The sequence below is a fragment of the Myodes glareolus genome, chromosome 8 (genome assembly GCF_982192425.1).
Source record: "Myodes glareolus chromosome 8, mMyoGla1.1, whole genome shotgun sequence".
Lineage (NCBI taxonomy): Eukaryota > Metazoa > Chordata > Mammalia > Rodentia > Cricetidae > Myodes > Myodes glareolus.
Window position 1 is genome coordinate 86,203,966 of NC_142033.1, and position 15,859 is coordinate 86,219,824.

General features: G+C 45.8%; 1 protein-coding gene across 2 annotated transcripts in view; it reads left to right on the forward strand.

The window, feature by feature from the left end:
* The window catches only part of Egfr (epidermal growth factor receptor), a 169,503-nt gene extending 156,351 nt beyond the window's left edge, over window positions 1–13,152 (forward strand). Inside the window, exons 21-28 of one of the 2 annotated variants that reach the window (XM_048435465.3) lie at window positions 3,467–3,622; window positions 4,498–4,573; window positions 5,888–6,034; window positions 7,845–7,942; window positions 8,708–8,875; window positions 9,198–9,245; window positions 10,073–10,178; window positions 10,654–13,152. In XM_048435465.3, coding sequence (XP_048291422.1) covers window positions 3,467–3,622; window positions 4,498–4,573; window positions 5,888–6,034; window positions 7,845–7,942; window positions 8,708–8,875; window positions 9,198–9,245; window positions 10,073–10,178; window positions 10,654–11,015 — 1,161 coding nt within the window. In that variant the 3' untranslated portion in view covers window positions 11,016–13,152. The remainder of the gene's footprint in view (window positions 1–3,466; window positions 3,623–4,497; window positions 4,574–5,887; window positions 6,035–7,844; window positions 7,943–8,707; window positions 8,876–9,197; window positions 9,246–10,072; window positions 10,179–10,653) is intronic. The other variant, XM_048435466.3, reaches the window with a different exon arrangement.
* Window positions 13,153–15,859: the final 2,707 nt, after the last annotated feature.

Here is a 15,859-nt window from a genome sequence, read left to right on the forward strand (position 1 = left end):
ATCGTGGTTTCTAGAGCAGAAGAGAAATGGATCCTGCTCCAGCCTCTCTGAACTTTGCCCAAGACATGTGGGATGTGCAACCCTTGGGAAATTAGTCTTTAAATGTCACTCGCCGCTCTCAGCCCTTTCTTGTCCTGCAGGGTAATGTGCCAGAAAGACCTTTGGTGTCCCTGTGAGGCACACAACTAGTCCAGCCCCTTTAGGCTGAAGTTCCAGTGTGGAACTCTTCAGGTTCGCCTCTTAACTTCAGCTTTTCCAAAAACCGTTCTCGCTGTCCTGTAGCAATTAAGCAAACATAAATTAGCTAAACTCAATTAAAGTAAAAAGAATCAGGAAATAGTCCTCCCAAGGAGCTTCTTCCCCACCACCACCACCCCGGGAGCCAATGCTGATATTACTGTTTAGATTCTGAGAGTTCATAACCAATATTACAGCGCTTATCTTTAGTGACCTGTTAAAATATAACCCTGTTCGGTTCGGAGATGGTCTCTCCAACTGCTTTGAAAGCATGGGGCAGAGTGAAGTGGATGGATTTCTAACTAAGTTCCAGTGGATCTAATCTCGCTGCCCCCAGTTTACTTGGCTTAAGACCCTGGCCGAGCTGTGTGCCTCAGAGCATGTGGGCACTCTCCTCTGGCTTTTCCAAGACTCTTCTGAGGAAATCTGTGTTTACAGTAAAGCCATGATGTCCCTTTAAAGCCCTGAGCCTGTGGGTGTGATGAGCCAGCAGGACTCCCGGGGTTTATCAGACTCACACAATGACAGGAAGTCCTTGACACACCACCAAGTACTAGATTTTGGTTGTTTTGATTTTGATAGCACAAGGAGCTTTGGCCCAGCTGGGCAAGTTTCATTCTCAGACCACAGCAAGGGAAATTAGGACCAATCCCCATGGTATGTGGAGACTGTGAACTTGTCTGAGAACCAGCATGATGGCGGTCTCTAACAAGTGGTCCTGCAGGAACCCACACAGAGAGGCTGGCTCACTATGGTGGCAGTCAGTGCACCCTTGGGACTTGGACACAGCTGCTATTGTTCATTAAATTCTTCATTCTTTAAATAAGTGCTCGAGATGTGAACCAAATTTGTGTGGAGCATTTTAGTGTTGTTTCAGACAGAGTCTCGCAGAGCCCAGACTGACCTTGAATTCAAGGGTGTCCTTGACCTCTGATCCTCTCTCGGCACTACCTGTAAAGTGATGACTACAGGTGTGCCCCACCACACCTTGGTATCTGTTGAACATTTAAAGCAAAAAAATAAGAGTCAATACAGGTAGTGGTGTGGAGTTTGAAATGCCCTCTCAAGCTCTCCCTGTGAGTTTAATAAATGGACAAAAGACAAGACGCTTTAGACAGAGGCAGAGGAAGAGAGAAGGTGACTGGTCCTCGACACAGAGACTGGAATGTGACTCGTCACTTTGAGTCTGTGCTGTATCCCCACAGTAGATACCAATGTGAAGAATGGGTGACATGGTGGATAAACATAGAAGACAGCAAGGCTGAGAGAGGTAGGGATGAAGGAGAGGCGAGAAAAAGGGGGCAGGGAAGTCAGAGGGGAAATAGAGAGAGGTGAGGAGAGGACCAGTGAGGACATTCTATGCAGGCAGAGGGCCACGTGTTATCACCCCTTTTTCTAGTGGGGAAAAGGTCATCATATTTCCTATGTAGACTCCTTACTCTTACAAGACACAAGAATGCCACAGACCAGAACAGTTACAGTTCCAACAATCAGAGAGATGGCTAGAGCCAAGAAGGAGGCAGGCTCTGAATTGCAATCAAACAAGAGAAAGGGGCAGAGAAAATAAGTCATGTGATTGGGCGTGTTTCTCTGGCTTCTGTTCCTTCCATTCCATTTGCCCCACATCCCTCAGCGATTCCTAACTTAGGCAGTTCTAGTCCAGAAAAGACTCAGCCAGCTTCCTCTTGAGTAGACACGAGTACTCTTCACTTTTATTTCTTTGCATCTACAAACCTTCAAAAGGAAAGACATACACTGAAGAGCATCTTAAACATGTAGGCACTTCCTAAATAATATGATAGAGTGGGGGGGTAGTTCTTATCCACAAGAGACCTGGACAGTTATTGTATTTTCTAAGGGAAGAAAGACTACAAGGGTTTCTAACGTTGAGTTTTTGATAGCATCCTCCTGGAAAGCTACTGTCTCAAGATGGCTGGTTCTGCCCTCAAAATGAACATTTTTCCATTCTGACAGACCAAGCCAACAGTAATTTTTTTATGTGAGAATCTGTGCAAAAACAAGCAAACAGTTTGCCCGGAAGTTTGCAGGCTGACCCCTGTCTGTAGGTATACTCTGAAAATGCGGAGGTGCCTCCACCATCATGAAAACACTTTGACAAGAAGAGTTGGTTAAAACCTCACTCATTTTTATGGTGTCCTCCGCAAGCCCTGCTCTAGGTCACCTGTGTATAGGAGAGTTCATAAAGTATTAGGCTTAATGGGAAGTGGGGGATGGGGCCCAGCCTCCCGGCCTGAGCACAAACCTGTATTTACAAATAGAGGAGAAAGTGTGGAACAAAACACGTAAGGCCCCAGCACACTTGACTCCTTTGAGCCCATCCCTCCTGATGAGTCTGGCCCTGTGTCAGCAGACCCCAGCAATGTAAACTCCAGGGATGCCCAGCTCAACTGATCCCACACCAGAGAAGGAGCAGAGGCCAAAAGTGATGACCACTGGCCGGCAGGGAGGAAAACCGCCTGTGATGGGGACCCCAGAAGGTGTGGGCGAAGACAGCGGTTCACGGGGAATTCCCTGTGCAACGGTGTGTTAGCTACATCTCAAGCATTATTTCCTTATTGCTATTATATTGATGATTCCAGTTGCAGCAGAATTGCTCAATTTATGGTCTTCATGGCAGCCAAAGAGGTGGTAAAGGATGGTGTCTTGTAAAATATATTCAACGCCCATGTCCTTTTACAATAAATAAATAAATAAATAAATAAAAATCCTCCACTGGAAAGACTTCTTTGTTGGCAGTGATTCACAGAAGACCGCCTAAGGAAAATGACAAAAGTAGGCCTGAAATCCACCAAGGAATCCTGCTCTGCCCTAGCCTAGTGAGTTTGTGTTAGCCCCCTTAAAATAGGAGAGAGCTGATGCCTGAGGCCTCACAGCAAGCTGTAGAGACAGCAGCAACCTTAAGTCTGCAGCCAACAGCTGAGTCTTACTCAACCACTGGCCTTTTCTATGTGTAACTTGAATATCTGGCTGGAAAAGAGATCCTGATCACATGTGGTTATAGCTCCATTCACTTGTCATTCCTTCAGGATAATTACCAATGGTTACAAGTTGCAAAGTAAAAAGCTAACAACTTCTTCCCTGGTGTGGAACAGCCCAGGGATTCTTATAGACTTCACCCTGAGTCCAGGCGCAGGAGTACCGCCTTCCTGGGACCCTGGGGCTCCTCTGGATGGTTCACTCCCTCACTGCGAGGCCCTCTGTCTTTCAGGGCATGAACTATCTGGAAGATCGGCGCTTGGTGCACCGGGACTTGGCAGCCAGGAATGTACTGGTGAAGACCCCGCAGCATGTCAAGATCACAGATTTTGGGCTGGCCAAACTGCTCGGTGCTGACGAGAAAGAATACCATGCCGAGGGAGGCAAAGTAAGGACCTAGGAGCAGATCAGGAAGTATTTCCCTGACAACCCAGACCCATCCCCCGCCCTGTCAGCTGTGGGCTGCATTTGCCAACCACTCTGAGTGAGGTCATAGAAGCTCCCACCATGACCTTGGGTCTAGTCTACGTTGTGAGTGGAGTTTGGTGAGAGAGGCAGTGAAGAGGGAGCCCCTCCCCAGAGGCCAAAGAGAGCAAGCCCCCGTCTCCAGGTGATGGTGACGTAATAACAACTGTTGAGTTCTACTGCCTCCTCCAGGAGGAAAGCACCCTTCAAAAAACGAGTTGGGAAACATCACAGCTAATTAGTAGTAACCTCTCTCGAGACTCTTATTCAATAAGCTGCGTTGTACTGGGAGTTCCGGTGAGTCTGTTGACTCAGGCTGGAGAATGGCAGTGAGGGGGTTGGCTCTCTTCCCTCTCAAGGCCTCCTCACAGCCGCGAGGGGTTCACAGGCCCGCCAGACTCTCCAGATGACCCCCAGCCATCCCTAGCTACAGCCCTCTTGTCATGCTGACAGCATGGCTCTAAATAGCAATGTCAACCCCGTGAACTCGGTTATTGGAAACATACCCAAAGTCTGGGATCGAGGGCTGCAGGGAAATACCACAGCCTTGGTTCATCAAAATAGGCCGTTGCCCAGAATGCTCTCAGTCACAGCTTTCCTGACGTCGCTCTGGGAGCCACCTGTTCTCTGGTGTATTTTTAAAAATCCCTGCAGAGAGGGAGCGTAGACCCTAAGCCTGGTAGGGAGGTCACCAGACTTTCCTCATTAGTCTTTGTAATTACACCTAGAAGGACTACATATTTTTTTTCAGCTGTAAACTAATAGTCTTCTTGTTGCTTTATCTCACTTTGTCCCAAGGTGCCGATCAAGTGGATGGCCCTGGAGTCAATTTTACACCGAATTTATACACACCAAAGTGATGTCTGGAGCTACGGTGAGTCAAACCTCTGACACTAATGAATTTGTACTAAGGCTAAGCTGGTTGCTATTGTCTGCTAATTGACATTATATGCTCTGACATGCAAGAGTTACCTTTCGAGAGAGTGGGCATTGGTAATGGGGTTGCTGTCTATCTACTGCACGTACTAAGAGAATCTGACAATGGAAATGAAGCTTAGCTGCCACACTGAGTATCGCTAGAGACAACCAGGAAATCATGCTGCAGGGAAGGTCCTAAGGGGAAAAGGGCTGGAATGCAGGTTAAGCCTCTGCCTGCAGAAGTTAAACAGATATAAGCTCTTGCTTTGAACTCAAAAGGAATGAAAGGAAAACAGCAAATGAAGCATTTCTGCTAGATAAATGGTGTTTTCTCATGAAATGCCCAAGACTGTTGGTTCATGGCATATTTGATTTAATATCTCTGTGTCAAAGAGTAACTTGACAAGGGTGAACCATGAGGATATGTAGGAAGTAAATAAAAACAGGAAAACAGTTACCGTGTGTTGCTCAGAAAAGACCCACCTCACCCGGGCCCAGTTCTTCTAAATACATCATAGCCATGCCCAGGACTACGCTTCATCTGCACGAGGTGACCACTCATGCCAAGCCTGCTTTGCGTGTTCTTCCTTTGGGTCGATTATGTCTTCACCGGTAATACCTTTGGTTGCTGTGTCAGGCACTTGGTCCTTGAATTCCCCACCAGCAATTCATAGAAAAGTTGGAAAACACAACTTTCACCTCAAAGGAAATAAAGGATGGTTTATTCTGAACCAGCCATGGGAGGTCATCACCAAAAAACACAATTCGGGTTACCCTGAACATCTCCCATGGAAGCAGATCTATCAGATTGTGTTAACTACAGGACAAAGGACATTAGTATCAAATACTTTGCAATTTACAGCCATGTTCATATGGTCTTTTTTTTCCACTACTGTGAGGATAAGGCGCTCAGGGCAGCTGGGTAAGTGGATGGACCTTGTTCTGTGGCAAACTCATATTCCCCAGTTATCCTTATCCTTAGGGCTATTATTGAACTAGTCTACTTATCAGTCAACAACTATATGTCTCACATTAAACAAAACATTTGATGTCTAAGACCTTGCTAGCTACTAGAAGCCATACTACGAAACGGATGCTTCTATCCTAGTTGAAAGGCAAACCAACGGCATCGGTAGTCAAACCAATGGCTCCAAAGCTATAGAAACATAAGTTTTTGAATACTTAGCCACATTGATGACTAAAGATTAGATGATGTGCTGGCCATGAACTCTCGAAGCAATAACTTTCTTTGCCTGCTTTGTCTGCTCAGGAGTCACTGTGTGGGAACTGATGACCTTCGGGTCGAAGCCTTACGACGGAATCCCTGCAAGTGAGATCTCATCCATCCTGGAGAAAGGAGAACGCCTTCCACAGCCTCCCATCTGCACCATTGATGTCTACATGATCATGGTCAAGTGTGAGTGCCTGGGGTCACCGTCCACTCTCTTGTAGGGTGCCCTGAAAGGGCATAGCTACTCTTAGCCAAACAACCAAGGCCGTCATTTCCCTGAAGAAAGAACATCACTCTTTAAGGCGGGCACACAATTCCAGAAACATCATAAACACCTCCTGCAAACATTCTTTGGGAATCACTTGTTTGACTCATCCTGACCTCATATTTTTTTTCCCATCTTTGCAACCAAATAAACTGAAGTCTTTCATAAGCCATTATTCCAAAATATTCTATTCTCTGAGTTGCTCAATGACCTTACAAAGTTGCCTTACATTTTGAGACCTGTTGCCAGAGAGACTCCATGTTTTTAAAGGCCTAACAATGGGTAACCGGGGGACTTTGATAGAATCAACATTTCTGCTCTGGCTTAAACCTTTCAAACAGTGGATTTACGTGAGATCTCCCGTGACACAGCAGTTAATCATTTTAACCTCAGTAGGAGTGTGCCTTGGGATCAGGCCTACTAGTCCACACAAATCACAAGTGTGCTCAGCTCAGAAAATAAGCTTACCCACGGGATAGCCCTGGCGTAAAAACATAGCACAGGAGTGTGACAGGCATTGTTGCAGTTTGCTGTGATAAAACATGGACCAAAAGCAACTTGGAGAGGAGCATGTTTATTTGGCCTGCAGCCCGCTGGCCATTGTCAAGGAAAACAAGGGCAAGAACTCAAATCAGAACCTGGAGGAAGGCACTGGCTTCCTCTCCCTGGTTCACTCAGCCTGCCTAGGGGTAGCACCACCCACAGTGGGCAGGGCGGGGAGGCGGGACCCTCCCCACACTACTCATTAATCAAGAAAATGTCCCACAGGCTTGCTGACAGGCCAGTCCAACAGAGGCATTTCCTCTGTCAAAGTTTCCTCTTCCCAGATGACTCTAGTTTTTCTCCTAGTGACAGACACCAACCAGCACAGCTGTGTTAACATAAGTAACAATGTATCCCTGAACTTTAGACCTGAGAGCTGGTCTGTTTCCACTGCTTTGGTTTGGGCTGAGGAAGCTGAGGCCCAGAAAGGTTCCATGATTTGTCTAAGGTCACATAGCAGTTTAGCCTAAAATACTTTGACATCCAGTTGAAAAAAAAATTGTGAATCCCCGAGAGGCACAAGAATTTCTAGCCCACAGTTTATTCTCCTCATCGCTGAATCTATATTTAGATCATTGTGTAATCCAAGGCACCCACATGGCTATTAGATATAGCTTCCCACAGAAGGTACTTGCTTTATGCGGTCCTAGGTTCGGTCCCTAGCACTGCAAGATAAATAACTAATGATACACGGATGCAACCTCATCATTTGTGTGAATGGAAATTGACCGTAGAAGGCCTTAGTATTTAATCTAGTTTCCAGTCTAGAAGTCTATGGAGTAGGGACAATGAAATCACATTGGCATGCCAAAGTCAGCGTAATTTAATCGTGATTGCCCGCAACAATACTCTGTAGTCACTGAAGATTGTAAGGCAAGAATGCTGTCTAGGGAGAAGAAACGTAGAAATATTAGAGTATGTTAATGTTACTGTGACTTAAAAATAGTGTATAGGGCTGAGAATGAATGCATACGTCCCTGGGTTCTATCCCGTGGTGACAACAACTTCTCACGGACTTTGAGGACCAACCAATGTCAGCTCTGTGCCAAGGTTGAGAAGTCGGCCCCAAAGATTATGTCCTCACCATTCACTTGCCTAGAAAGATCACAGCGTAAGTGCTTCAATCAGTGCTCTTTTTAATTTCTTCCAGGGTGCTAATCGCTCTGCTTTCCTTCTTTTCCTTCTCAGGCTGGATGATAGACGCCGATAGCCGTCCAAAGTTCCGAGAGTTGATTCTCGAATTCTCCAAAATGGCCCGAGACCCCCAGCGCTACCTTGTTATCCAGGTACCAGGTCACAGTTTGCACTTCCATTTCCAAAGTTCCTCCAGTGGCTCCTGATACCACTGTGGTGATGCAGCACAGCCTGGGGACACTTCCTGCTAATAAATCCGTTTGTGTGTTGGAGCTGCTTCAGTTACAACCCAATGATTCTGAACTACATTGGGATCAGCGGTGGGTCCCACCCAACTCCAAGTCACCACGCCATTTGAGCTGTCCTACCTGAACCCAACCTGTTCCTCCAATTCACACGTCAGTCACCTTACATTTTGGCTTATTAGGGCCCTGACGTTGCTAAACAGAGAAGCAAGACTCCACTGTCATGGCTTCCATCCCTGACTCTGTATTCATCCTTGTGCCATGTGTACAACCAATCATCCCATTTCCTTATCTAATTCTGAAATAACAAAACCAAGGTCACTTGACTATGTGGGTTTTAAGTTTCAGCAAAATAATATATGCAAAGCACATTGCATAACATTGTGTAGGGGACAGTAAACTGTTCCCAGTGCTTCTTTTCCTCCTTTCTCTTAAGCGGTTGCGCATATGCAGGCTGTCAGAATCAGGAGATTTATGGGTTTATTACATTGCAAAATATCCACACTTTAATATGGAATGAGCTCTGTGTGGGTCTGAGAACCGCAGAGTTTGCCCGATAACTAAACTAACAAACCTGCAGGTACCTGTTGATAAAGACCCTTACTCCTGGAGCCAGGGAACAGAACATCAGCTCCATTGCCCCTCCTAATGGTCTCAAAATCTCTGCACCAGGGGGATGAAAGGATGCATTTGCCGAGCCCGACAGACTCCAACTTTTACCGAGCTCTGATGGATGAAGAGGACATGGAAGATGTGGTTGACGCCGACGAGTACCTCATCCCACAGCAGGGCTTCTTCAACAGCCCGTCCACATCTCGGACTCCCCTCTTGAGTTCTCTGGTATGATCCCTCTCCCTCCCCCCCTCCTGATTTAAATTGATTTAGTTTCCATTTTCTAGATTATATTTGGAGAAAAAGAAGTAAATTTTGACAAATGGAACTTAGCATCATAACCAATAGTTTATTTAGTCATTTGTTGCCTCGTTTTTCTGAAGCTGTCATTCAAGACAAAAATTCTCTTCTCCAAAATACATTCGCTTTCACCAAAGCAGTAAAAACCTTGAAATCTTCCTACTCTGTGAGACCCACCTCCTGCATCTGCGGGGAATGGGTGGGAATGGACCATTGTACCATGAACAACATTGCTGTTTCTGTTTTTCAGAGTGCAACCAGCAACAATTCCACTGTGGCTTGCATAAATAGAAATGGGGTATGTATGAACGTGATATAATCCAGAATCAAATAAGTTGGTTTTCAAGCCCTGTTACTCGGGGAACGTGCCCATCTCTGCCCATATCGTACGGACCTTCCTTTCTGCGTTTTCCACATCATGACTTCTTTGACTAGGCCCCTAAGGTCAGAAATTAGTGATAACTTATCACATAACCACGGAGGTGTGATTCATAGGCAGACAGCATCAGCCCCACCTGGCAGCCATTAGAAGTGAAGGTCTCCAGCAGACCCACTAGCAGGATCTGCGGGGGTGTCACCAATGTGGGCACGAGTCCCCTAAGTCACCCTGAACACAAGGAAGTGCAGTGCTTCAGTCTGTGCCTGTGCTGTGCGGTCCAGGATCCACCACACCACAAATTCCATTTTAAATACCGCAAAATAAAACATAAAAGTCAGCTCAACACACATTCCAGGCATGCAGGGGTCACAGGTGGGCTTGGGACTGCCTTGTTATGGAACACAGATCCCAGGGTGCCTCCATCCCTTCAGGACATTCTGTTAGATGTACTGACATGGTCTGTCTCTAGCCCACTGGACCAAGTGTCCCTTCGGAGCCGTTCAGAAATCTGCTCTCCCAGACTCAGACTCCAGCGAGTCTACTCTGTTCGTGCCTGTGACAGTCTGACTACATAACCCAGCTGGCCTTGAACTCACAACCCACACATCTCCGCCTGCAGAGCTCTGAAATCACACGCAGGTGCCGGCCACTGGGACGTGCCTTTTAACAAGGCCGCAGGCGAGGTTAATCTATAACGAGGGCTGAGTACTCCTCCCTGGGGTAACCCTGCCGAATTCTCTTCCCAGCAGAGCTGTCGTCTCAAGGAAGACAATTTCTTGCAGCGGTACAGCTCCGACCCCACTGGTGCCTTAATGGAGGACAGCCTAGACGACACGTTCCTCCCTGCGCCGGGTGAGTAGCTTGCTCAGGAAGCGGTCATTGGCCGGGGTGTCTACTCTCATTTCCTCAGGCGCCAGCCGGGAGCTTCTTTCCAAGTCATCCAGAGGGGGAGACTGGCAAACGTGCAGACGTGTCAGAGGGAGTGAGAAGAAGCAGAGGGAACTAAACGTACTGTGGGGAGTGTGTCCAACACAAGTTACAGCTCGGTTTTTCACACACACACACACACACACACACACACACCCTACACATCTTCCTTTAAATTTCCAAAAATCCACATAGGCCTGCTGCTTTGAGAAGAACAGAACATCTCACAGTTTCTTTGGGAATCTCCATAGGATTCCCAGAACTTCCCTGCCCTCTGACGTCACGTGTCTCACTGACGATGTTTGCAGAGTTCACAGAAATTTCGGGGCCATGAAATTCTGCTTTGGGAATCTTAGGACGGAGCTTTGCTAACTCACATGTGCTTTCTTTTTCATTTCAGAATATATAAACCAGTCTGTCCCCAAAAGACCAGCAGGCTCTGTCCAGAACCCTGTCTATCACAATCAGCCCCTGCATCCAGCTGCTGGGAGAGACCTGCATTATCAAAATCCCCATAGCAACGCCGTGGGCAACCCTGAGTATCTCAACACTGTCCAGCCTACCTGTGTCAGCAGTGGATTTGACAGCCCTGCCCTCTGGGCTCCAAAAGGCAGCCATCAAATGAGCCTGGACAACCCTGATTACCAGCAGGACTTCTTTCCCCAGGAAGCCAGGCCAAACGGCATCTATAAGGGCCCCACGGCTGAAAATGCCGAGTATCTACGTGTAGCACCACCAAGCACTGAGTTTATTGGAGCCTGACATGGAGTGGTGTCACACCAGGTATAAAGTCTCCAGACTTATCATTACCCCAGGACCAAGCCATGGCAGCATCTCCACTTCTAACAGCCATGCCCATGTTGTGCCAAATGTCAGACCCTCAGACTGGTTTTCAACAGTAACTTTGACGGGCTCTGTCTTTGAGCCGAGCAGTGGGCCCCTCCCCTGACGCGCTTTGGGAAGTTGAAGGTATATTTTTTTAATCCTTCAAACTGTGAAGATTCTACAAAAAAAGGCATCCATCATGAATGTAGTCCATTGGGACAGAAGTTTACCTCATGGTGAGGTGCACGGGGAAGAAAACACACATATGGAGGTTTGCTGCACAGGGACCTTTGGATTTTTATTTTCTTTATTGATTTGATTCATGGGCCCTTCCAAGAAGGAAGGAGCTTACTTGCGGGATGTTTTACACAGAGTTGCCCGGTGCCAACGGTGACCAGTTGATTCCACAAGCTCTACTTCAAGACATTTCTGTGGCAAGACAACTAAATATACAAGAAGGCCTGCATGCCCTGAGCAGGCCATACTTGTACAACCTTAAACCATGGCAGGTACAATAGGATAAGCCACTTTGTTATTTCCTGGGGCTGGGAGAACGAGGAGGAAGGGGTAGAAGGTCCCCGCAGACTTGCTTTTGTATGAATCTGTCCCGGTACTTACACCACCGGCTTACCGGTGGTTTCTGGCTGGCTATCAAGCCTCCTTGACCTCCTTGTGTGTTTTCCGTTTCACTATTTTGAGCTGTAATAGGCTTTCCCGTCTTGATTTCGTAAAGTCAACAACAACAACAACAACAACAACAACAAACAGTATTATCAAAGAACAACCATGATTCCACATTTGATGTTCCACATCAGTGTTCTAACCAAAGGCCTTTAATTAACATGGGGTGGCAATGCAACAATTCATAGAGGACTCTAACCCAAAAGTTTAGTCTTGGCACCAGGTCTGTTGAAGCACGTATCGTGAGACTACAGAAATGTCAGTGCTCTTCGAATCCCTTTTGCCTTCACCCCTCTACACTCCAAAATCAGTATGAACCACACAAGGCGAAGAACCCTTTTTGTAATTTTATAAGTGTTTACTGGAGATGTGTACGTGGTAAATTGTCACCAAAGTTTTCTTTCCCTTTGAGAGAAATTCTCTAAGCTACTCCATAGTACGTGGCAACCCAAGGTAAGCTACGTCTGCAGGTTCCGAGATAAAGAACGTTAAGAACTGGGTGGAACTCAAGTGGCAAACTTGCAATAGGCGTTTGCAAGCAACAACAATGCTTCCGTGGAGGCTTCTGGGAAGAAAGCCATCTCACAGTCACCCCCCTGTCATTGGTACATCCCGCTCCTCAAGGTCTCAATGTTGGTTCTTAATTTGCTCTTCCTTGCAGCCCAGTTAGTTAATATCTGTCTTTGGTAAACACTAATGCTCTTGGTATCCATACCTTCCCATTTATCAAGGGTAGAAATGGCCTTATAAACACTAATCCTAAAGCAAAATAATGAAGGCCGGATAAGTAGTCTGAGCCAGGCACCAAGAGCACAGAGCAGAGACGGTGCATTCTGTGTGGGGAGATCTAGAAAGTTCACAGAGGAGATAATACTACCGTTATCTTCTGAGATAAAAAGGTTTTAAACACTAGCAAAATGAAAAGTATCTTTCCTTAGAGAATTCAGCCAAGAGAGCAACGACGGGAAAACTTCACTAGTAAGTCAGGTCCAATAGTAAGGTCAAGCCAGTTATTGCGCTGCTCCCTCAAGCCTGGGAGTGAGGCTTGCAGCATTCTGAGTTTCCTAACGATTGTCCACTCCTGGCAATGTCAGGCTGTCATTCATGAAAATAAGTAGTTAGCACACTAAGCAACATTTCCAGAGATGGACATTCCATGCCACTGCCAGGATATGCCACGTTGATTGTGTATCCACCAGGAAGGTAGAGGAAACATTTAGCCAGGTGTTTGCTCCAAACTGAAATTCAAAATGACCCTGTCACTTGTCAGGGGCAGGCGATTGGTGAGGGAAAGCAGTAGAAAGCCAGTCAAATTGTAGCAATGAAATCTTAGTATTTTTGTACTTTGAAACACTTTTCTTATAACATAATAAAGTAGCAAAAACCCTTCAAACCTGCTTTTCTTCTTATTTAAATATTCTGCATAAACTTTAGGTGTTGTCAGGGTTAAGGTTATGCTTGCCAATGTGTCCTCACTGTATCTGTGTAGGGAGCTGTGGGGCTGGGAGAGCTGCCTTGCTGACCCTTTAAAGCAGTGGGTCTCAACCTCTAGGGGTCAAATGACCTTTTCACAGGGGTCAGAAAACAGAGAGTTACATTATGATTCATAACAGTAGCGAAACTGCAGTTGTGAATTAGCAGCGTAAATAATTTGATGACTGGGGATCATCACAACATGAGGAACTGTATGAAAGGGTTGCAGCAACAGGCAGGTTGAGAATCACTGCTTTAAAGGAACCTTAGCAACCACTGGTGTAAAAGAAAGCACAGAGAGGGGAGGCCCCATGCTGGGACCACCATTTCCCTACATCCCTGGCAGTTCCATCTCAGCTTCACTCTTCCGTTAAATAACCAGACTCATGTGCCTCCCAGGAGGTCCGTCTACTAATTGTCTATCAGTCCAATCTTAGTTTAACTTTTCCTCTGCCATAGTCTCATCCTGGCTCTTGGGCAGTTCTTGGGAAAATAAATATAGGGACCTAAAATTTACAATGAGCACAAACATTACACATATGACCTACAAGGAGCCCCTATTGTTATACCCTAGGAGAGTGACTTTTTACCTCATGATGGAAAAGGATAATCTCTTAAATCCTAAATTTTCTCTGAGTCCTTCTACCATGAACTTCATGGGTGGAAGACTTGGGAAGGCATCAAATGTCATTCTAGATGTTTAGGCATTTGTTGAACATTCTTTGGGTTGTTCTTTAGACTCCCACTCCATCCCCAAACTATAGACATAAAACAGTCTTGGACTCCTAAACACTAAAGGACTGGGTCTTGGGCTGGGCTACCATGAGACATTTCCAGCCAGTAGAGTGTCAGCCTGATTCTCCTTAAGCCCAAGTACCACCAGGATATCCCAACAAATACCAAAGTTTCAGTAGCCACTGCTGGAGGAAAAAAAAACACGTGAGAAAGGGACCCTCATCACTCACTAATGGTTGCCCCATCTACAGCCACCATTTCGGTCCTCTGATTACAACTGTATAAGACAAAGCTGGGACAGTCATGTACCTGTTCCCACCCTCACTGTCAATGAGAGTTCCCCGAAGAGCTCAGGAAGATTTCCCCAGACTCTACAGTTTAATCCAGTCAGAATTCCCGAGAGGCACCCCCAGCTTTGATTCTAATGGATAGCCTGGGACAAAGTCCGCATCTGCACCATCTTCATCGTTTCTACAGGCCAGCCACCGCCCCCACCCTGCCCAAAGTCAGAGTGGAATAACAGGGCCTGGGTAGGGGAGAGACTCCCTGACACACGAAAAGTGAATTTGCAGTCACCACTATGCCCTGCCTGTGACTTGGCCACAAATGTGGCCTTTCCAAAATCCAGCCCCTTACACTTTTTTATTTTTCTTTCAACATAACCTTCATCCTGAAAGTGGCAAATATATAATCTGAGTCCTGTTAAAGTTCTGGGACATCTTGCTAAAGTCCTGGGACGTTTTGTGTTATATAAGAAATAAGTCCTAAAATCCGACCTCCTTCCACCCTCCACATTGAATGAGCTGTTCCCACTTAAGAGCAGATGTTAAAATTTTGCTTAATCTCTCTTTTCTTTTTGATAAGGATGTGTTTGTATAATCACATGATGACCTGTTTACATTTCCTGGCTTGGGGGCTGTAAAACCTTAACCCCTCCCTCCATTTCCCAGCCACCCCTGCCATTCCGGAGACAAACATCTTTGTATTCTTAAAGTCACATTTAGACAGAATTTGTAAATGCAGGTGTATTTTTGTAACTTTTTTTCAGTGTATTGTTCTCTTTATGTAGCACTGAACTTTGTAAAGTATATTTTTTTAGGGAATTCATTTTTTAACAAAAAAAACTGCATGCTTTAGAAAAACTGCAATAGAATCAAACTTTGAAATTAAAATCTTTGCTTAAAAAATGGTTCTGCAGAGGTGATGGGGAGAAGTGTCTTTTCTCTTAGGCAAGTGTGCAACCTCAGGGTCGAGATAAGCTAGGCAGGTCCTTGCCACAGTGAAGGAGACGAGGGTCATGTCAGAATCTTACAGGAAAAAATGATGGACACAGGCCTAATGCTGGTCTGAGCAGGAGCCGCGGATTCCGGGTTAACATAAGAATTACTGCCAGCTCACCACCACTAGAGGAATTCCAAGGCTTACCATTCTCAGGTCATCTGCCAGTATGACCTTGTAAATATGAGAGATTCGGTAACACAACACTTCCGTTGGTCTGCATATGCTAATACAGCATTAACTCCAATTATTTTTTTTTTACATTTACAAACGTCATTCACTTACTACTATATACTGGAAGTGTCTGGAAATCCATAATATTTATGCTGTTTGGATTACTCAATGTATTCCTGAAGTCTATCAAGTGCAAACACGGTCACTAAAAGGAGGGCTGTGTTGGGCATGCATGTAGCATAAAATCACCTATGTTGGTTTTAAAACTGTTGAAACCTAACCATACCCAAGAATAATCAAATATGAATCTCTATAGGGTAAAATCTGAGAATTTTTACTGTTTTAGAAAGTCCTAAGTTCCTTCTAATGTACAGATGAGGTTAAGAATCACAAGCTTGGGGATGAGCCCTGAACTCACAGGTATCTGTGCGGATACAAAT